Source organism: Grammomys surdaster, unplaced genomic scaffold, assembly GCF_004785775.1.
Source record: "Grammomys surdaster isolate TR1022 unplaced genomic scaffold, NIH_TR_1.0 322, whole genome shotgun sequence".
Lineage (NCBI taxonomy): Eukaryota > Metazoa > Chordata > Mammalia > Rodentia > Muridae > Grammomys > Grammomys surdaster.
In genome coordinates, this window is record NW_021604741.1 from 513883 (window position 1) to 538177 (window position 24295).

Sequence of the window (24295 nt, forward strand, 5' to 3'; positions counted from 1 at the left end):
GGTGATAGCATCTCTCTCTACATTCTTCAAACAGGAAAGAGAATGCATTCTGCATGTGCCAGATACGGGTCCTTCATGCCCAGTGTTGGCTTCATGTCTGTCCTGGGTTCCGCCTGATTCCATCTTTAATAACCTTGTTAGTCTAAAATAATTTCATAATTGTGTAAATACTTCTTTTTTGGTTAAGAGTGGGGTTTTATATTTAAGTCACAAGCAGTGCACAGGACTTAAATATCCTGATTTTGGTATTTAGTACACTGGTGTGAAAGCTGTATTTGCTTCTCAGTTTTCCCTTCTTGAAAACATGCCGTATTGCCTTGGTGAGCTAAAGAAATCCAGTTACCTTTAACGTTCTCATTTAATTACTTAGGAGGGTCTACCTTGGGCTTCCATAGCACAGCCATGAGACAGAAGAAACAGTGGTGAGATGGCTCCGTGGGCAAGCGTGCTTGCTTCCAAGACTGGCCTAGTTCAGACCTCACAACCTCTATAGGGAAAAAAGAGACAGGACCTCTTGTGACCTTAACATATGCTGTGGCGTACACAGAACTCTGTCATTTATGATATATAAATATGTATACATACACAGTTCTCTCTTAGAGGAAGCTGAGTAGACGAAACATGCCTTCAGTCACTCAGTGAAATTAGGCTGAACAGCAGGGTTGCTAAGACAGCCCTGGTTGTTCTGGAGGGTTTCTGGATGGTGTGGTGGCAATGACTAGGACTCTGGGAATGAGTGGAAGCCAACAGAGCCCACAGAGTTCAAGGCCAACCCCCACCTCCAGGTCATCTCACGTTTTATAACCTTCCAAGTCACAGCTGCAGGGGACGCTGTAATGTCCTCTCTCTGGCTCTGTTCAGACTGTATCCCTCAGCACTGCACACAGGACGGACTTGTGTGCACATCGAACTTGCCTACAACACAGGATAGCTCGTCCTTTGTCCTTCTAGGTGTAAGTCAGTATTCCTCACTGGTGGTGGCAGGTCTGGTTTATTTCTGCCCCTGCTTTCTCCACTTAATCCAAGAGTGCGGATGACAAAAGGCAGTTCATCTTCACTGTTGAGTTGACACAGGCTTCTTGGGGCCCGTGAGACTACTCAGCAGGTGCATGCCACCAAGGCTGGGGACTGAGTTCAATCCCTGACCCACAGGATGAGGGAAGAGGGCAAGCTCCTGGAGTTTTGTTTTCTGGCCCTCTCACAGTTACACAAGTAAATGTAATAAAGCACATTTCTAGGCTAGGCATAGCAGGACTTGTATATCAGAAAGTCCTGCACACATGACAGCATGGTGGTGTGCTGCTGACGGGCCCAGTGTGTGAAGCTGATGCAGGAAGACTCCCCAAGTCCAGGAGTTGGAGGACAGCTTGGCAACAAAGTAAGATGCTTGCTCAAAACAAAAATGCAAGGGGCAGAGGGCTCAATGGTTAGTGCTTACTGTTCTTGCATGATGTGGGTGTGTGGCTCACAAGCACCTGTGACTGCAGATCCCGGGGATCTATCAAGTCTATCCTCCACTAGCACCTGCACTCACATTCACATCCCCTCTTCCCCAGTTTAAGAAACAAAACACTCTGGAGAACAAGGGATCAACAAAGGAGAACATCAAGGGGAGATGTGAGCCATTTAAAGGAATGCCAGGCCCATTTCTTAACTGGCAAAAACAGCTTGGGAAATGTGTCCTTGTGGGGCTGGTTCAGTGGTCAAGTGCTTGCTACTCATACATGAGGACTAGAGGTCAAGTCCCAGGAGCACTACAAACTCGGGACAGCAGCATATGGCTGTAATTCCAGTGCTATGGAGGTACAAACAGGATTGATCCCTGGCCAGTGAGAGGTGCTGTTACCCCCGGTTTTACATTTGTTCACCTACTGTAGGTAGAATCTCCCACGCTACAGTGCTACCTTACGTCCAGGTCAGTGGTCTCATACTTCTATAGACTGAAACACCCCACAGGGCTAGGTGCCATGGGGCTGTAATCCCTGGACTTGGGAGATAGAGGTGGAAAGATCAGGAATTCAAGGTCATCTCTGGCTGTAGACTAAGTTGAGACCAGCTTGGGCAACATGAGAAAGAGCTTGTTTCAAAAAGCCAAATAAGGCTGCTGTATCAACAGTAAATTACATCTTTAAAGTTCATTTGGGAAGCAGCCTAGATAACACAACTTCTTAATAACTCCAAACACTGAATAACAAAAGAAGCCAAAATAATATAAAATGAAAAATCTTTCAGTGGGTAAAGGCATTTGCTACCAAGCCTGTGTACCTGTTTTTTAAAAATGCAAATTAAATTCATCAATATATTAAAACATACATACCATGACTAAGCTGAATTTATACTAAGAATCAAAGGCTAGTTTAATATTTCAGAACAGTCATGTATAGAACACAGAAAGCAAGTCAGTAAAATTCAACAACTATTCATAATAAAATGCCAGCATCTATGGCAGAAGGCAATTTTCTCAACCAGTACAGGAGAGTTATAAAGACTTTCCAGCAGTGGACTGCTAACCATGTCTTCTTAACCCAGCACTGACGGCTGAGGCGGACCTTCCAGTTCAGTGAGAGTTCCTCTCCAAAGGCAGAGGACACTAGAGGATGACTTGGAGCCCGCTCTGGCTACCTCATGTGCACACACAACACAAATACACAGGTGCATTTTCTTTGAGGTGGCCATGTCCACCTGTACTCCCCCACGTACTGCATGTCCTACCCAGTGCTGTAGTAAAATAAGGACCAGAAACAAGACTACCATAATGGGCAGATGGAAATGAAGAAGTGCCAGTGGTGGTGGCACACACTTTTAATACCAACACGTGAGAGCCAGAGCCAGGAGGATCTTTGTGAGTTTGAGGCCAGTGTGACCTACATAGTGAGTGAGTTTCAGGACAGTCAAAGCTACACAGTGAGACCTTACCTCAAAAACCCAACCAAACAGAAGCTCAAAGGCAACTAGATAGGTTAGTACTGGAAAGAACAAGGGATGCTTGCTAGATCTAAAAGACTATTTTCACAGTCTCCAATGACTAGGATAGGCAGTATAACGTTTTACTCCCCCATAGCGTTGAAAGTATGAAGGTCAGGAGGCAGGTGGATCTCTGTGTTTGAGGCCAGCCTGGTCTATAAGGCAAGTTCTAGGACAGCCAGAGCTACACAGAGAAAACCTATCTCAAAAAATAAAAAAATCCAACAACAAAACAAAACACACATGCACTCAGGAATGTGCATGCACACACACAATCCTTATAGAGAAATCTAATGTAAGACATAGAGGCTTTGTGGGGAAAACTTGTTTATTGGAAGACATTAAAGAAAGCCTAATCAATAAAGAGCCATAAAATGCTTCTGACTGGGAAGACACATGGAAAAGATGTAAACATTTCCAGTTGATTAGCACAGTCAACACAACTACAGAAGACAATGCACAGATGGTGGGAAACGTAACCATATGCAAAGGACTGACATCCAGAACATATATAGAAATCATGTATGTCAATGAAAAACAACTTACCAAACATGGACAAAAGATACTAATCAGTATTTCACAGAAGAGGACCAATATGGAAAGTGATTCCATCAGTAATAAGGGAAATGCAAATTAAACCCAACAGGAAATACTGTATAATACACACTTAACTGGCAAGTACGAGACAGCCAAGAACAAGTATTGCCAAGGTGTAGCTCCAGGAACGGCAGGGTCACTGCCAGTGAGAACCCTTCAGAGTCCAGCTCAGCATTCCAGCAGACTCCTGCAAGCTGTTACATTCAAGTCGATGGTCTTGAACTCTAACGCTCTTAGAAATTATTGAGGCGGGCTGGTGAGATGGCTCAGTGGTTAAGAGCACTGACTGCTCTTCCAGAGGTCATGAGTTCAAATCCCAGCAACCACATGGTGGCTCACAACCATCTGCAATGAGATCTGATGCCCTCTTGTGGGGTGTCTGAAGATAGCTACAGTGTACTTATAATAAATAAATAAAGTTAAAAAAAAAAAAAAAAAAAAAAAAGAAATTATTGAGGCTACAGCACGTGAGGGGGCGGCTGCTAGTACTTCCCATACAAGAAGCTAAAGCGGAGACTGGTAGACACGAAACATCATGTCTGTCTATGCTTGAGCAGGTATTAGCTGTGACACTACACCTCAGGACAATATTGAAACTTGGGGAAAGCAGTAAAAGGACAACTGTCTCAGTGTGATGACAGCTTGTCCTCAAAGACCCTCTTAAAGGTGTGGTTATTGAACCACGGTATAATACTTCAAAGACAATGACATAGAAGAACTCTTGCACACATGAGAAAGTGGGTACAAGAAGGTATACATTCCTCAAACATTTACCAAGTCTGTCCTGTGCCATCACTGTTCTCAATATGGAACACAACAAGGGACACAGAGTGTGCATTACAACTGGGCGGGGTGTCTTAGGTAGCAAAAGCCTGAGAATAACAATGCAAATTCTGGTAAGAGCACATGTAACTGTAGCATGGTAAGGAGCATTATACAGATGTGAAGATGTGGAAGGCGGGCATGTGCATAAACATGGGTGTGAAAAGTCCAGAAAATATGTCACACAATACATACATCATGACTCCTTTTACACACAAGTTCAAAACCAGGTAAATCTAAACATTTTATTAAGAACACACACATGTATGATAGAGCTACAAATAAAAACACAGGAATAATTACTAAAGACAAATCCAGAACACTTACCCTGCATGGTGTGAGTAGAGGGGAAGGGGGTAGGTGTTTCTAGGCAGGTAAGGGTATTTTGCTTCTTAAGCAAGAGTTTGATAAAAGTCTATACAGTTTATAGTTGGCATGCACCTCTCCATTACAAATACTTTCAAACAAAAAAGATGTGAGGTTGTGTTCTACTCCAGCAAACGAGATGACACTGCCGTGTCAGTCGCTGCTGTGCAAATCTGAAGCAGCCATCAGACATGGGAAAGTCCAAGACACACCAACCAACCAGGGGAGGGTGGTAAAGAGCCCACACGCTCACAGCACCACAGCCCAGCTCTGCCACAGCAGCCCCCCCCGGCACCACTGCATCTCTGCGTGAGTGGTTTGCTCACTACGCACAGTTACTTCTATAAAGCAGATAATGAGCCAGACTGGCGTGGATAAGGTCTCAGCTAGCCTGGGGTTCTGATGGACTAATTGTCAATGTAAAGTAAACTATACCTCCTTACTGAATGGCACTGTCTAAGCACATCCTCCTAAGTGTGCACTTGTATGCTTCTGTAGTTCTAAATCCTGGGCAACATACTGCTGTTCTCAACTGTCTCTTCACGGTCACCAGGGACAGCTCCTTTCTGGGCATGTAAAAACTGTCAACTGTTTCTAGAGACTGTCTGCCAGCATCCCTGTCTGTGCCCATTTTTGTGGACTTGCAGCAGCTGAGGGACAACTTCTCCTAGTTGATGAAATTCAGTAAAAACTCTGGTCCTCAATTCAGAAATTCTGAAACCTGAAGGTGCTGGCTCGTGGAACAGCCAGCAGCCACTGAAGTTCTTCTCTTCTTGGATTACGGAGTGGGCTCCTGAGCTCTCCTCACCATGCCAGCCACGCATCACAAGTGACGGCACCGTGGCTTCTAGAAACAACAAACCCACCGACACATGTACAGCCCACCAGCTCTAAGACCCAGACTCTCATCCACGTTTGATGTGGAATGAACAAGGAGGTGTCAAACTGCAACTGGAGGGCTTTGCACCAAACACTGGGAGCTTCTAAACTCTGCCAATTACCTGCTATGCTTTTTTACTAGATGTACGTATGCTCAGTTTCTGATGATACTTGTTGAGGTCAGGAGACCCCTCAAGCATATACTTTTTTAAAAAAATTTTATTCTACAAAGACCAGCAGTTCCACACTGACAGGAAGACAGAGAGCCATTTGGAACATGAAGGTTCACTATCCCAAGATTTTACAGCTTTCATTCAGCTTACAGAACCTGTTTTTTTGTTTGTTTGTTTGTTTGTTTTTTGTTTTTCGAGACAGGGTTTCTCTGTGTAGCCCTGGCTGTCCTGGAACTCACTCTGTAGAACAGGCTGGTCTCGAACTCAGAAATCCGCCTGCCTCTGCCTCCCAAGTGCTGGGATTAAAGGCGTGTGCTACCACCGCCCGGCACAGAACCTGTTTTTTAATGTCTCCCGGAACATTATAGTTTGGTTTTCCACGCATGCTCAGCATAAAACCCTGTAGTTACAGAAATATACAAGTACAGGGACTTTTAACTATCACTAGACTGAGGGGAGGAAGGTCACTTTAGTTCCCCGAGAGTAAGAATCCTAAAGTAAGTGTGACTTGAGCTGGAATCCCAGTATTTGTGAGGCTTACCTCACAAAAAGAGGATTACCATGAGTTTAAAGTCAGCCTAAGTTACAGAGCAAGACCTTGTCTCAACCAGACAAAACAGTATCTTGCCTAGTAAGCTTAGCAATGACATCAGAGACTGATTTCTGCCCTGTGTGGTGGTACACACCTTTAGTCCCAGCACCTTGGAGGCAGTCAGGTGGATGGATGAGGCCATCCTCTAGTCTACATGGTAAACTCCAGGACACCCATGGCTGTTTAGCAACATCCTGTCTCGAAACAAACAAACAAGACAGCAACAGAAACAAACAAACAAACACAAGAGATTGATGTTAATGTCTCATTAAATGCTACAATAACTTCAGATCAGGACCTCCTCTTTTGAGAGGTCCTAGCATCTCCCTCCTAAACTTATTATCTGGCAATTTCCCTAGTTAGGAACCAGAGCAGAGTGAGGCAAGACAAAACTAAAGAGTCTGTTTCCCTCATTTTATTAAATACACTAAGGCCACTCTCCTTCAAACCCACCGAATTTGGATCCTGATTTGAGACTAGGGAATGGAAACATACAAGGGTGGTACATTTCTTTCTTTACCTGTTAAGATAGTTAGTACCACTGCCTGCCCAGTATAGAAGAGATACAAATACCCAGAGTCTGCTCAAACACTCAGCATCAGAGAGGGAAGTGAGGCAATGGTAACAAATCAGAGGACATCACTGAGACGACTGTGAAGAAGTAGACTTATTTAATAAAGCAGTTAGATCTCCCTGAAGCCGCAGGAGGTCAGGGAAGATGTGACCAGACTGGTCAAGTTAGTAAAAATACTGGGAGTGGAAATGTGGATTACAAACAAGAGGAAGTATGTGAAAACAGACAGCTGTGCCATCCCTCCAGTGAGAAGATCAAGTGTGAGGAAAGAGCCCTAGATCTGGGGACGGCAACATTAGACCTGATTTTTTGCTAAAGCATTGGAAGGAAGTAGCAGGGCAGAGTCCAGTGCTGTGAACCAAAAGCATGAGGGAAAGTCTCCAGAAAGGAAACACAGGACACCAACCAGTGAAATGGGCCCAGGCTGCTCCTCAGAGCCTGCTGTCTGTTTTCCTTGCACCACTGTAGTACAGGAAGGGTAAATGAGCATCAAATCCTAAAGAAAATGACTCCTGGGCACAAGCTACCTCGGTCTCTGAGAGTCCATCCTCGTTAGAGATACCTATTGTATTCAGGTGACGGACACACAGCAGCATCCCAGAGAGGCTCTGCGACACTGCACTGAGTCAAGGAATAATTACACCTGTAACTGTTTATAGAAAAAGGTGCTTTTATTTTACATATCATTGGTACACAATACATAGAACTGCCTAAAATCAGTCTTGGGAAGCACAACACTTAGACTTCAAATGGCCAAAGACCAAGCCTACCCACAGTCTCTCCTTCTGGAGCAGATGACTACAGGAGCCCCAAATACTCATCACTCCAGACAGAACGTAACAAAGGGTCTTTATGTTAATATGCTATCGTTTTAAATAAAACCCCTTAGTTATAGCAGACACTCTCGAAGCAGAAGCAATTTTTGCTAGTCTACAAGTCTTTGAAATAATGAGCGACAGTTTTACTTCTCTACAGATGATTATACATGTAACTGGGTTATGGGGCAAAGGTGCCTCAGACATGCAATCAGATTATTTTAGTTTTTAAATACAGATTGAGTTTATATATAACTTATTTCTAGTTAAACTGCCAAAACAATTTGCTAAACTAAAATAAGGCCAATATAGTATTTTAAAAAAAACATAATTCTAAGAGCATGCAGTATCAACAATATTTCTACTTCTTATGTGAACCAAAGTCCAGAACACATGAAAGAGGCTTGTGACACAAAGACAGCTGTACAGCTCGGAGACAAAAGAGAGAAACTTAACTTAGGGGAAATCTTCTTAGAAGAGTTATCTGCCTGGGCTGTGGTGTAGCTTGGTGTTAGAACACTAGCCTAGTTGCCCAGGCCCCAAGGTCAATCTCCAGCACACATACAAAAAAAAAAGGAGGAGGAAGAAAAGAAAACAAGGTCTGCGTGATGAAGATCACAGCTGCACAATGTGCCAGTCACTAGAAGCTACCGGTGCTCATGTCGGCATGACAGGTGGCTCTACTCACTTCATGGACACGCAGTTCTAGCACCATATGAACTGCTAACAGCAAAGCCACACATATCTGCTAAGGGTATCTTTCAGCCACCAGTCCCATAACAGAAACTGACACATGATTTATGCTTAAGGAAGTAATGCCAATGGAAAAAAAATACAATTTGGGCAATTCTCGAGGTAAAAAAGGTTTATTATTTTGACAAATGGCTTAGTATAGAGAGGCTACCCTTTCTTCAAAGAAGCAAATTGTGTATTAGAACCATGGGCTCACATCTTCCTCCTGGTCTAGAATAGAAGGTGATGCCTTTAAGCAAAATAACTAAACCATATACTAAATAGGTAAAATTGTGCACACACAAAACCAACGTTCTAGTCTGCTTACATCAACTTATTTCTCAATAATAAGATAAATGTTTTCAAGATGCAAACTGTTAATTAATGCAGAGAATAGGATTGGAAGCCAAAATTTTTCTAATAAAGTAACTGGGCTTTAAAACATACACTTTTTAAAACTGGCTACTCTTTTTAGCTGAGCACACACATACAACAAAGCTTACTATTCGATCTGTGCAAATCTGCATACCATGTAACTTTGGTTAAGACATGTTTAGCTTCTATCCAACACATCATGGAAGCTACACAAATGATTACAAACATAATAATGAGGTAAGTTCAAAGTCTACTAGTGCAAAAAGCAAGCGCTGCCAAAGCAAAGCACATAAATTAAATGAAGGCAGAGTGAAGCTCTCCCCGTGGGGGCTGCTGGAATAACCAATCAGAGGCCTCCTTGTAAACACTGCTTGGAAAGTACCCTTTTAATGAGTAAGGATTCATGTACCCCAAAAAGGTATCCTAACAACACCATAGTAGTGCATTTATTTTATCTTTAGAGTTCAGAAGCCACTCATGTGTCTAATAGTTTGCATATTTTCTTCAAGAGAAATTTAATTAGTGAGACACATTAATTACAAATACTGTAGTATAAAAATCCCAGTTCTTTACAAAAAATTATATATTAAAATATTCTATACACTTTAAGTTAGTAACTGGCATATATATCAATTCTTCACAATTATATTCATCTTCACTGGGCATATCACACAGAAAGTTGGGGGGCACAGCTACTCAGTCACCCTAAACTGGCATGAGATTGTGTAGCCAGAGAAGCTCTTGGAGTTACTGCAGCTCTGGCCTGAAATGTCTTCTCTGCAGTTACTGCTCTGTATGGAGTCTGTCTGCACTTCCCAACTGACTAAGCAGCCAAACTGTGATACTTCAAACAGTGTAAAGTAAGTTACCTGTAGCCAAGTGGTCTTGGAGCTTTCTGCATCTCTAAGGTGGCAAGGAGCCTGAAGTGGCCATCTAATGTTTTTCTGATATAAAAAAGCTTATACAATTTTGAGGTAAAAATAATTAAAAAATAAAACATCTAGAGCATTTACAAAGATCTTATAAATGTTTAAAACACTGAGTAAAAACCTGGGTCCTGTTAAGGTGCTTCTTTCTCTCTTCAAGAGGAGGATATGCTCTCTAATCTTTAAGGAAGTGGTGGGAAAGCAGTTAAAGCCATTATGACTGCTGACACACATGGGACAGTCTTCAGGGATATAGCCAACTCCCAAGGAAAATAGGAATGTTTAGAGCTGAAAGGGACTTTAAAGGAAAACTCTCCTTAATTCCCTTACTTGCTAGTGAAGAGATTAAGGGCCAGATAGATTAAGTGCTTTAGATAAAGATATACTCAGGTATCTTGGTCAGATACAAATCAAGACTATCCACTATCCTGTATTTATATTTTGCTAGGATTCTCAGAAAATAATTTTTAAAATCAAAAGCAGAGTTTCTGAACTTTCCTTTCTCTTTTAATAGTTTAAGCTTGTGATAACTGAAGATAAGGGAGTAAGGTAGTTACTAAACTTGGCATCACAGATCCTCTGCACTGAGAGAGAGCTGACAGAAGACCACTGCTCTGGGAATAAGGCCAGCGGGTACTCAGATAGGGCATTTACAACATGGGAAACATCCACTACAGCGAGTGTACACCAGCCTATGACTAAACTCATCTCAGTAGCTGTAGGATGACTGAGTTACACAGCCTTCATAAAAGAAAGGGGGCAATCACCTTACGGCTTTTATCTTCGCTTTGCTAGTCTTTTCTTTTTAAGTAGCTATATGGGTAAGGAAGAATCCATATACTAATTTTCAGTCTTTGCTTCTTTCTATCTTTATTTGGATCTAGAAGTGAGCAAATACATTTTAAGAACAACTTACAAACTCAAATTCATAACTGCTAGAAATACAGTCAGAGAATACTCTCAAAGAACAGATGTTCATAACCAGTTACTAATAAATAACTATCACAACAGCTTTAATAAAAACAACTCAACTCAAAGGAGCTTTCTTACTGTTACCTTGAAGCCATCGGACTTGTGTGGCTGGTCCATAGCCCTTTTCATTCTTTGCTGATATTCTGAACACAATGGCAGGTCTGGATGTGTAATCAATATGCGCATTTGCCAGCTGCCCAGCAGTCACTATACATGAGGTTTTAAGACCACAGTAGATCCTCATGAACACAAGTTGGCTTGGATTATCTTGCACCTGTGCTGTGCGGATGGCCAAGTAGGCTGAATATTCCAGAATATTTCCAGAAGGGGAAGTTGGAGGCTCCCAGGAAAGGTGGATACCTTCAACATTCTAGAAAAGAGGGAGAAAGGTGAGGGTTCTCTGGTTCTCTCTAGTATCACTTGTGCCTTTACAAAACAGAGCCTTCCTTCAGTGGTCACCCTTACTGCTGACTAAGACTCTACCTTAACTGGCTCTATAGTTTACACACACTTTTCACAAACAAAGCACAGCTTAAATGCCCAGGCTTCCTAGCATACCCTCAAGGAACATTTTCTTTCTTGACAAAGAGCAAGGCTTATTATAAAATGCAACCCAGCTTCACGTGCTTTAAAATCTAGAACTCTCCAGAATGATCAACTCTGGGTGACAAAAGCAAGACAATACACTTCTGTGCTTCGCATATTATAATCCAGCTTGCAATCTGGTACTGAAGAATATCATGCATGGCTACCAAGACAAACGTTAGACATTTAATTCACCTCTCTTAGGTATCTGTCACAAGTGCTAATATGAATGTCTCAACAAAGAAGTTTCAAATCATGTGTATCACAATAAAGTCTCACTGGACCTGACAGACTACCTTAGAAATGCGGACTGTAGACGGAGCTCCAGGAAAACCAGGGATACACGTTTTAAATTCACTTATTTTACTAAAAGGGCCTATTCCACAGCCATTGATTGCAGCGACCCTGAATTTATATACTGTTCCTGGAACAAGATCCTGTTTCTTAAGCAAACTGTAGTCAGGTACGTCTGCATTTCCTACCTGAAATGTAAAATATACAAAAGTCAGAGAAAAGGTACATATATTACTTCAAAGTTATAATTCTATTAAACAACAAAACTTTTTGTTTGGTTGGGGTTTTTTAAGATTTTTAAAAAATTTTTATTTTTATGTTAAAATGTTAACCAAAGGCTTTGTAAGTTTGGTAATGCTCAATAACAAGATGCCCATACAATCAGAAGTGTAACCCAATACCCAACCTAGATATACCAACTACCTTTGACTGGCAGAGACACAGGAACATCCACCTCCATGTCTCCCTCCCCCTTCTCCCTCCTTCCCTTTCTCCCTTCCTTCCTTCCTCCCTTCCTCCCTCCCTCCCTCCCTCCCTCCCTCCCTCTCTTCCTCTCTCCCTCCCTCCCACCCTTCTCTCTCTCTTTCTCTCTCTCTCTCTCTCTCTCTCTCTCTCTCTCTGTCTCCTAGCTTCTCCTCCTCTCCTCACTCCTCCCACCATAGCTCCTCCTACATATCACTCTTCCTGTTAAGATAAAACTTTTCTCTAAAAATACAATTAGAGCATAACTATACCAGTTTGTATCAGTAAGGTACAAGATAGACCTAATACCCAGTCCATCATTTTACAACAAAACTTTTTAAGAATGAGTGTATTTTAAGGATCCAGTTCCATAATGTATTTCCCTTTAACACAAAAACTGTAAAACTCTAGTACAGAACCCACTAAGCCCCTGCCTGAATCAGGGATTCTTATCCAGAGGAAAGATGATCTGAATCTCTCATCATAAGGAGAAAGGCAAAGGAATTCTGCATGTGAGAGGCAGTAGAGGCAGGGAAAAAAGGAAAAAAAAAAAAAAAGAAATCCCCCCTCCCCATGTGAACTTATTAACTTATTAAGAATCCCAGACTTGCTGTTATACAATGATCTTCCGAGGAGCACACTACCGTTTAGAGACAGACAAGCAAGTTTGGCAGAAAAGAAGTGACTAACATGTAGTGTATTTAAAGACTCTATTCAGGACAAGACATAAATGTTAAATGGTGACATCCTCTTGGGTAGTACTAGCCTAGCATCTATACCCAAGCAAACACTTTGCAGCTCTTCTGCCCAGCCATCAGGCCTATGCTATACCCAGTGCCACTGGACCATCACACTGTGTGGAAGCCTGGTGACACAACTAACTTGCCCAGTTAACACTGAAGAATGTCAAAACTAGAAATTCAAACACAGCTGGTCAGTGGTGACACATACCTTTAATCCCAACACTAGAGAGGCAGAAGCAGGCAGATTTGAGGTCAAGGCCAGCCTGATCTACAAAGTTCCAGGACATCCAGACCTACACAGAGAAACCCTGTCCCTACTTTATAAAAATATAAAACAAAACAAAAGCAAAAAAAGAAAGTTAAAAAGAAAGTTAAATTCAAATGTTCTTGCTGCAGGTTTTTTGAATTAAGAAATACTAATTAAGAAAGTTTTGAGAAAACTTAGGTAGCTAACATGCTTTTTATATGTGGCTGTATCTTTATATGAATATATATTCAGCTTCAGCCAGGAATCTCATTAGCCACAAAAGTGATGTTTTTTTACTAGAATTTTCATTTTTATCAAGAATTGAAAATATTCAAAGTGGAAAAGAGGGAAGGATAGCAAAGGTTTTGTTACAGAAACTAAACTCATAAGTGATATAGGTTGGTTTGGGTATCTCTCATCTGATTAAAAGTGGGTGCCACTACCACCCAACTGAAGCAGACTTTTTTTGTTGATTTTGTTCAAGACCTGGTTTCTCTGTGTAGCCCTGGCAGTCCTGGAACTCACTTTTCAGACCAGACTGGCCTCAGACTTAAAGATCTGACTGCCTGAGTGCTGGGATTAAAGGCGTTCACCAGCACTACCCATTGGAGACATTTTTTAAGCCCTTACTGTATCTGACCAGACCAGATCTTTATGCCTTGGAACCTAGCTCAGTTATACCTGTAATCCTAGTAACTGGGAGGTGGAAGCAAGAGAATCAGGGCTTTAAGGCCAGCCTTGGCTACCTAAGAAATTTGAGGCTAGCCTGGCAACATGAGACTCTGTCTCAAAAAAAAAAAAAAAAAAAGAAAAGAAACACACCTTAGTTGATGCAGATTTTTAAAATGGTATCTGCCATATTCACAAAAGCAGCATTAAAGAATGTAAGGTGATTACATATACAACACTCTCAATAATACAATGTGGAAAGATCCCAATTTCATTCCTTCAAATGACCTCAATGACAGTTATCAATATAATCCCACTCTCCAGGATCACAATTCACTTTCTGTACATTTAGCTTGCTTTTTGAAGTGCTAGGAGTTGTAGCCAAATCCACATACATGCTAGACATGCATTCTGCCACAGTTACATCCTCAGCTCTCAAAGTATAGACAATTTATCAACAGTTACCTTTGATATACTTTGTTTTCCTTTTGGTAGCAAATAAAACTGGCTCACCAAAGCTGTATTGTTTTTAAATATTCCCACATCACACCACTGCTCTGCTTTCAAAATGGCCACTGGATTTGAAGGTGTCTCTTTCTAATTTCAGAGAAAGGAAAATTTATGAAGACCGCATTGAGCATAGAACTGTCAAGACGTACGTACGTAACCCCATGCAGTGATCTACAAGTGTGCAGATGGATGAATAGCACTCATTACAAGCCCATAGTAAACAAGTCTTAACAGACTAAATCAACTGCCAGTGCCCATCAAACAGACAGTGTAACAGGTACTTGACACCAGGAGCTTGCTACTATCAACCTGGGTACAGTGAGCATGCTTCCCCATCAGTGACAGGTTAAAATGCCAGCTGTCTTGTAGGACACTGTCAGAGACCAAAAGAACGTGTAACCCCTTTAGAGAAACGCTACTATCTACTCCAAAAGGAACACGTAGAAAACTCCATCCCAAGCTGGCTTTTCCCTCTAGATTCAAAACAAACAAACAGAGCTCCAGTGATCTTTGTATCTGAAATACCCGTGCTTTTCCAAACCTAAAAGGAGAAAAAAAGTTCAAAACTAAAATTCAATTTGAATGCACTTCAGTATATACTAAAGCAGGGAGTAAAGTGCTTTACATGGCTTTGCTCTGCTTTAGAGTTTAATTTAAGCTACTTTCTGAGGTGAGCCATACTGGACCCAATCTTTAAAGCTGTATTCTTATGAATGACACACTGCTTGCAGAAGCTCAAAACAAGTGTGCACTTCAGTTACCTCTATTGAATATACAAGAGCATACACGCATGCTCAGAATCCATATTTTTCGTTATTCAGACTAGAACATGCCACAGTGAACTAACTACAAGAGCCTAACGGTTAGGAGCAGTTTTAAACAGGTCATTTGCCAAAGCTGGAAAGCCTCTTCAGCAATGTTGCTAAGGTGCCTGACTCCAACTGAAATAACAAACACAACTGTGGCTGGTGAATCACAGACAGATTCAGAAGAAACATCTTTCCATTTAATAATACTTCCCTGAGAAGAGTCTACAAACACAGACTAACATTCTGGAAAGGATATATGATTAAAATTCCCAAAACAAAAAAACTATAGACATCTGAGTGACTGTAAAAGACAAGCAAGTAATCAATAGTCACAGCAATAAAGTAAAATGGCTATTTTTAAAAACTATGTATGCATGATCTTCATATTTATACAAGTAAGATAACACTGGTGTATCTGTGAATCACTCTGCAAGCATTTAAGTTTGGTGATAGGCAGGCCCATTATGGCCATCCATAAAACAAGTCAATGTCAGATTTTTGAGCTAGCCTGCATGTTATTGCAAAGTTCTGCTGTGCTGCTATGAAGCAGCTATCCAACCATTTCTGTTCCACTCAAATCCCATCTTTTAACCTTTAATGTAATCTACACCAATAGACAAGTGTCTGTTCACTTAAACATATATAAAATAGAGAAAGCATGGAGAAGAACATCAAAATTATCTGTGGTCTCACATCCCAGAGATAGTTACCTAGCAACTGAAGATACATTGTGAGCTGATACACTTGGAATATGAACATGTGTATAAGTACATTTTTACATCAAAACTGGGACCACAAAATATACACTATTAGTGTATCATTCTTTTTCACTAAACATATTATGAAATTTCCTACTCCTCCACCTGCTTCTAAATTTCCATCAGTTCTTACTACAGGAAACCTGAGACCATTCCGTTTACACTCGTGTCACCACCAGGTCATAAACTCACAGAGAATGGTGTGGCTGCAGCATGCACCTCTACACGGCTGATCTTAGTTGCAGGCAGAGCACAGATTTCATCAACTGAAAATCAAACCACCAGTTAACGATTAAATCATCACTCAGACACATTACATACAGAGTATTAAATGACACCAAACTCTTAAACATAATCTGTGATATGTATATTTGTATATTGTATATGTGTATTTACCATGATTAAAGGGACCAAAAAACTGAGAAGCTAGGGAAATATCTCAGTCAGATCAATCCCAAAACCCATGTAAAAAACCTGGGCATGGTCCCCAGTGCTGGGGAGGTAGAGAAAGGCAGATCTCTGAGGCTTCTTAGTCAGACAGCTCAGCTAAACTGGCAAGCTCCATGTAAAAATTAGAGACCCTATCTCAAGCAACAGGATGTACAGTGACTGAGGAAGACACAAAAGGTGACTCTGGCCTTCACATGCACACACAATCACATCTGTGGGTACATGAGTGCACGAACTCGCACATGTGCATACACACACACACACACACACACACACTCCAACAACCTAAGAAAAATAGAGCAATCAGTAAGGAATAACCATTCAAACTAATCCCAACGTTCTTTTCCTAAGGCTTTGGTGACTAGCTACGGTGAAAGAGAGGATGCTTACAAAGATGAAACCCAGTTCTTACTACAGGAGAACAAGTAGTGACAACCTTAGAAACCAATCAACTCTAAGGACTGTTAATCCTCTGGACTAATCTCTCCTAAGGAACACGTTTGCTGAACGTATTCATAGTAGAGGAAACAGGCTGCACCCGAGTGTGTTGGTCTAAACACCTCACATAAAGGAGCAGAGACTATACTGGACTAGAGGATGTAGCCCAGTGTGGCCTAAGAATGACCTTGGGTTCAATTCCTAACATGACAAGCAACAAAAACTTGCTAAATTTGAGGCTAACAAGAAGCATATAGTTGGGTGCAAAAATCTACACCTATAATCTCAGCATTCAGGAGGCTGAGGCAGGGGGACCTCAGGTTAGAGATCAGGCTGAGCTACATAGAGGGATTTAGCTCACAAAAGATAAAAGTTAAAGGGGAAGAGGGGAAGGACAGGCTATTTTAAATATCTATCTTAACTAACTGCCATGATCTGCCTCACAGGGCAATGCAGTCCCTGGCTACACTGCTTACTGTGAGGATTCACAGCATCACTGGTCACAGCAGTGTGTGAAATGTGTTCCAAACCAAATAGTATATGTATACATGTATATACATATATATACATATACATATACATATATATACACACACACATATATATATATGAAATATGTTCCAAACCAAGCCAACATACAGTTTGGTACTGTATGTTGCTAGTGAGTGAGGTCTCAGCTTTAACAACTGGCACATTTGTACTGGATGGTTCAGTTTTAAGTCCACTGGGCTACTGTAGTCTGCATGCTGAAAACAGTACTGGAGAGCCGAGGTTCAGGAACTACTGTCCTAAGTCCAGGCAACTAGTTAGTACACTTCCTGTGCTGAAGCATGAGGACCTGGGTTGAAACAATGGATCTTTCTGATTAATCTCTGGGTATAACATATTTAGGATACGTGCACTGGATCGAGCATGAATGTCTAGCATCTCAGCTCCTTCTTCTACTCTAACTACTGACATGATTTGCTACTAAACTGTAGATCAAATGGCTTTGAGACTAATTTTAGGGTGTGTATGGATGGAGGGGGTGGTAACTGGGCATGAATTTCTTCAATGTTCTGCTTTCTCCTGTCCTAAATGTATTTATGATCGTGTCCATTGTCTGTCTTCTCTCATATTGTGGAAGATAAGCAGTGGTGCCCACACATTTCTGTTTAAAGCCCGTCTCTTCCTATGAATTATATCCACTCACTGACAACACTGCAGACTTTCTACCAGGCATGTTTGTTTCTACGATGTTGAGAGAAATCAGGCAGGGTTCATGCCTCATGAATTTCTTCATCTGCTAAAAATACATATGCAAAGACTTGCAAACTGTGATACTCACTACAAAAAAAAAGAGACAAAATAAAAAGCAGGCAAGCAAGCAAACAAAACCAGCCCCACAGTCTTTCTCTCACTAAGCTAAGGGCCCTTTTCTCCCTCCCTTCAGCTGGGTTCCTTCTTCGGTGATGTTCTCTACCTGGTGTCCTCAGACAGATCTTCCCTCTTCCACTACGTACCCTATGCTGTAAACACTAGTCGCCAATCACTCACCAGGCAAACATGTGTGACCTGGGCACAGGACTGGCTGTTGGGAATCTAGCAGCGAATATATCAACAAGGCCTCGCTCTTGTGGAACTTACTTTTCAGATAATTTCTACATTTGTATTTATAGACAGGAACTACTTCCTAGACTCCAGATCTATATATTAAACTACCCAATACATTCCTCAAGTATTTCAGTTAAGTTCAAAGTTGAATATTCTTCCTCATGTGTTCTCTCTTGCTCCTCTATTTCCATTTTGATGAAGTACAGTGTCCATTCTGATGTTCAACTAAAAACAGTCTTATGCGACTCATCTTTTCCTCTCATAAGCAACCAGCTGCAAAGTTTAATTACTACATCTTTATATTATACTAAAGATATACTAAGAGCCTCTTTAATGGTTTTTCCCTACTCTATCTTACCCACTGTGTTGTCTTTACGTGTATCTGTCTGATAGTCCTAAAAACCCCTCCTAACCAGTCTTTCAACTCTTTCCTAAACCATCCCTTTGTCTGGTGTAGGACATGCAGTCCTAACACTCCTTCACTCCTGGAAGCACACAGAACAGTTCTTACAGTCTGTAAAGAATGTCACATTCCTTGTAACCTGAGCCCAAACACCCAGGCCCTGACAGTGTTCCTGGTATGTCAGGTGCTGTGGTACAAGCGCTGGCTCTTCCGTTTGCTCAGAATCGATTTTACTGACAACGTGGAAGGCTCAACCTTAAATATGCTCTCAGCAGATAAACTTCTTTGTACAGCAGAAATTTGCAGATAAAAAATGTTAAATGAAGTTTGGAATCAAGCTCATCTATACCAAATAATCCCTTCATGTCAAGAAAGCAGTGCCCCGTCAGGTATGGCGGACCACACCTACAACCCCAGCACTTGGAAGGGTGAAGCAGCAGAAGAGTCACTAGAAGCTTGAGGCCAGGTAGCCTGGGAAACATCTGAGTTCTAAGCCAGCCTGGAAGACAATGTGAGTTGGTCTCAAAAAACATAAAATCCAACCAAACAAAATGGAGCATCAGCAGAGCGCTCCGCTTGTGCCAGTAATGAAATGAGAAAAGCATACAAAATAATGCTCTACAGTATTTTTATCTACTGTAGACCCAAAATGGAAAAAGAATGTTTATCCTATTATATTTGAATCCCTGAAACAATTAGATTTAAAACAGCTATTGCAAAGTCTTAAAATTCAAAAGCTACTTTCTATTCCAAGGCTAAGCCAGAACTAGTAAAACAATTTCAGATGGTGAAATCACAAACAATACTTGATATATATATTTCAATGGCATCTCAGTATAGCCAGGCATGGTGAATTACAACATTTTTTAGGCTGAGGCAGGAGGACTGTCACACGTTTAGGTTGGCCTAGACTACAATAGTGAGTTCTAGGTTAGCCAGGGCTACAAAGTAAAATCCTGTTCAAAAAACCAAAAATAAGAAACAAAAAAAAAGGGCTGGAGAGATGGCTCAGTGGTTAAGAGCAGTGACTGCACTTCCAGAGGTCCTGAGTTCAAATCCCAGCAACCACATGGTGGCTCACAACCATCTGTAATGAGATCTGACGCCCTCTTCTGGTGTGTCTGAAGACAGCTACAGTGTATTCATATATAATAAATAAATAAATCTTTAAAAAAAAAAAAAAAGAAACAAAAAAAAATATAACAGAATTTTCATATTTAAAAAAAATCACCAAATTGTGAGCTGTCTTATGAATGCAGCCGCCACATCTGCATTCCTTACTTCAGATCCTCGGTACACCACTATTCACTAAATGACAACTATTTATCAAGCACAGATCACAGCACTTTGGAAATAGCAATAAAATAAACAAATAACCTCATATAGCTAAAAAATGACCAGATAATAAGCACAAGGACAGTCACACTAACCACACTGGCCAACCTCAAGGTCACTAAACATTTCCCTAACTGAAATGTCATACTTACAATGTGTGAATTTGTCAACTATGTTCACTCCGAGGAAAATTATCAAAACCATTTAACGTAAGTACTTGCCTTTAATCCCAGTACTCAAGAGGCAGAGGCACATGGATCTCTGTTAATTCCAGTACAGCCAAGAGTACACAGTAAGACTCACTCAAAACACACACACACACACACACACACACACACACACAAACTGGGTGGTAGCAGCACTTGGGAGACAGAAGCAGGGCAATCTCCAAGTTCAAGGCCAGGGCTACACAGAGAAACCCTGTCATGAAAAACCAAACACACACACACACACTCCCCACCAAAAACAGTATAACGTCTACCTTTTCAGTAACTCTGGCATCCCCTGCCCAGGTTATAAAGCTTTAACTTGATGTACAATGTAGCCCTATACCTTCATTCTTCCACAGCATATCAGTCATGCAGCTGTTGTTATTGGAAGCAGTAGGTGCCAATGGTGAGTGTAAAGCAGCACTAGAATCTGCTGCTCTCAAGTCTGGTTTGCTTTTCAGTGCAGTTCCTCTCACAGCTGTGTGTTCAGTTTTTGTACTGTTTACTGTATCACTAACCTACAAGAAATAAAACAGTTCATCATAGCAAGTGATGTAAGTGAAACAAAAGTACACATATAAAAACAGCAAAATATTTCAAGTACATTTGGGAAGAAGGCAAGTTTACCAACAGGGAGTGGTGGTGCACACCTGGGATCTTAGTCATTTGAGAGCTGGGGCAGGAAGCTCCAGTGCTTGAGGCTAGCCTAGGCTAGAAATAAGATTCGTAAAACAATAACAGAAACTAAAACTTACCAAAACATAAAACATTTAAAATTATATCACTAACTTTTATAGAATCACTCTTTAAAACTAGTAGTTTTAGGATATTTCCCACTTAATCTCCATGTTCCAAAGACTGTAGCTGTAGTTAGGCAGGTTTAGTTTTTACCATGGTGGCTAGTGTTACAAAGAACTACTCATGTAGCCCAGGTGAGCCATGAGAACCCCTCCACTTAACATTTTATTAACAATGTGTGAGCTGTGTATGTGTATGGGGGTACATGATTAGTCAAAGGACAACTCTGTGCAGTGAGTGGTCTCCTGCTTTTTATGTGGGTTCAGGGATTGAACTCTTCTAGTCTGGCTTGCATAGCAAGTTCTTGACTCACTGAACCATTCTGTTGCCCCTATTTGATTTTTAAAAAACAAATTAAACACATAGCCAAAAAATATGATGACTCTTAAAAGAAAAATTTCAGCAAAGGGATTATTCTGTATGAATGACTTTTATATATAAAGACTCAATAATATACTACTATAAGACTTATTTACTATTGAACATTTGGTCAGAAACCTTCTTAATGCTAAGCCTGGCTGTATAGACATTTAATTCTGGTTACTTAGGAGGCTGAGGCAGAAGAGACTGGTGTTGAGGGAAGGAGCAGAAGAGACAGGGTTTTATTAGTGATAATTAATTTACCTTCCTAAAGATAATATAATGAACACATTTAAACTTCATTTATTAATGACAACCCCATCCATTGTACAGCCATGTGACCATAAAGCTGGCCTGCCTTCCTCCAATGTTGCTGTTTTACTCGTGTGTGTGTGTGTGTGTGTGTGTGTGTGTATATGTGTGTGCCTGTGTGTGTGTGTGTATTCACTGAGCCATCTTGCTGGCCTCTAGATATCTGATTTCTTTTAAACTGCTGCTTGAGTTTTACAAAAGCCTTACATGAACTCTGGCTCACAAGGAAAGAGTTAGGGTGCAAGTTCCACCAATGTGTGGACTGGCCCTGAAAAGACTTCTGCCATTTTGTCCACATATTTATGTGAAGCGGCATTCTCAGCATCTACAATCATAAAATCAAAATAGCCATTAGTCTTTAAAAACATTGAAGATGTTCTAAATCTTCCAGTATTAAGTATTCAGCCAAGACTTAGGTATGTAAAAATTAACAAGGCATAACCATCTCATCAGTATGCAAATTTGCTTCTATCTTTAATAATGGTAAACTGTATGCATACCAAACGATTAATTTTAAAGCAATTTCTCAGGTTGGAGAAATGATTCATTTGATAAAATACTTTCAGCACAAATACAAGGACCTGAGTTCAGGTGCCCAGGATCCAAACAAAACTTCATGTGACAAAGTTGTCTGAGGTGGAGCATCCCTTTAGCCCCGTGCTGGGGGAGTGGAGACAGGAGGATGGACCCCTGGGGCGTGCTGACCAGCCAGGATAGCTGAATTTTTAAGACTCAGGTTCAGACACCCTGTCTTAAGCTCTGGTAGAGAATGACTGGGGAGACACATGATGCTGGCCCCTGCCTTCCATTGCTGACTGGGGAGACATGTGATGCTGGCCTCTGCCTTCCACTACTGACTGCGGAGACTCGTGATGCTGGCCTCTGCCTTCCATTGCTGACTGGGGAGACACGTGATGCTGCCCTCTGCCTTCCACTACTGACTGCAGAGACTCCTGATGCTGGCCTCTGCCTTCCATTGCTGACTGCGGAGACACCTGATGCTGGCCTCTGCCTTCCATTGCATCCTTACATTCACATGTTCACTTACATAGACATACCACACATTTCTCTGAATTATTATTAGCAGATATTTCATTTGTCTACTTATTTTATTTTGGATACTGGATTGTGCACATTTTCCTTAGGCAAAAGAAGGATGCTATGTGTTGACCAGGCTTAGGAGGCCCTGAACTAGAGCATGGAGTAAGGCTCCAGAAGACCAAAAAACAAAAAAAATTGCTGGAATCTGAATATAAAGTAATTATAGTAAAGAAAAAACAAGAAAATGATGAAAAAGGGAGGCAGCTAATGGCAGGAAAAGCAAAGTTATATGTGAAAGAACATGCTAACAACATACTACATAGCTCATTTATAAATACGTCATCATTGTAACACAAACATCAAGTCCAACTCAACTACAAAGATTCAAGGCTAGAGGAGAGGGGAGACAGGGGAGAGAGCACCAAGTCTTCACCTTCTGTTATTTTTCCTGTATGTGTGAATGTGTGTATGCAAACATATCTGCACATGTGTATGGGGACCAGAGGAAACCTTGGCTTTACTTCCCCAAGAAAGCTGTCCTGTGTTTTTTGAGACAGCGTCTCCCTGGCCTAGAATTTACCAAGAGGTTTGGCTGGCTGGCCTAAGACTGCTCCTGCCCCTGCATCCCTACGACAGGGTTACAAGCACTCGCCATCACCCACTTTCTTCAGCTTCTCAGTGAAGAGAAGTGATCAAAAGCTAGAAGGTAAAGGCTTGGTGAAATAAGGATTTTATTTATTGTTGTTGTTCTTCTGCTTTGTTTTCAAGACAGGGTTATCTCGCTATGCAGCCCTGGCTGTCCTGGAACTCACTCTGTAGACCAAGCCTACCTATGCTTCCTGAGTGCTGAGATTAAACTATGACTTCATGTAAGAGGGTACAATTAGATACTAAAAGAAAGCTACAATAATTTAAAGGAGTCATTTTTTAGCAAGATCCAAGAACAGGAAGGGGCAACAGTAACTTATGGTACACACAGACACACATAAGATATAATATTCACAATACCTTTATACACATAATATAAATATAGTTTGTCTACTGAAATAGGCTACTCACAAACTGTATGGACAACAGCTTTGTAAGGCCTCCTTCCTGGACAACTACAGTGTTTTCTCACACTCTTGGTCCTCAGTCACACTCAGCATAAGGATCCAGCTCATCCCTTCCCATGGGAAGGATCCACTGCGATCAACCGCAGTTTACCAGAAGAAAACAATGAACTTTAATATGCTGGGCCATTATCTTATACAAATACTTACCATGACTACTTCATAAAGAACAAGTAAACTCATAGCTGTTCAGTTTAGCTACTGATATTCTTTGGTAAATGACATATACTAAACCATGAAAATATACTTAAATGATATTTTATAGATGCAGAATTAATGTATGTGTGGTATCTAGGAATGTCACAATATAAACATAAAAATGCACTTTGGTTGAGACAGGGTTTTGTTTAGTTCAGGCTGGCTATGAACTCAACACTATA

General features: G+C 41.1%; 1 protein-coding gene across 1 annotated transcript in view; it reads right to left on the bottom strand.

The window, feature by feature from the left end:
• Nucleotides 1–168: 168 nt before the first annotated feature.
• Hcfc2 (host cell factor C2) overlaps nt 169–24295 on the bottom strand; it is a 42937-nt gene continuing 18810 nt past the window's right edge. Inside the window, exons 10-15 of the mRNA XM_028778046.1 lie at nt 20636–20810; nt 16057–16130; nt 14253–14384; nt 11669–11854; nt 10872–11157; nt 169–487 (exon numbers count right to left, since the gene is read on the bottom strand). Coding sequence (XP_028633879.1) covers nt 363–487; nt 10872–11157; nt 11669–11854; nt 14253–14384; nt 16057–16130; nt 20636–20810 — 978 coding nt within the window. The 3' untranslated portion in view covers nt 169–362. The remainder of the gene's footprint in view (nt 488–10871; nt 11158–11668; nt 11855–14252; nt 14385–16056; nt 16131–20635; nt 20811–24295) is intronic.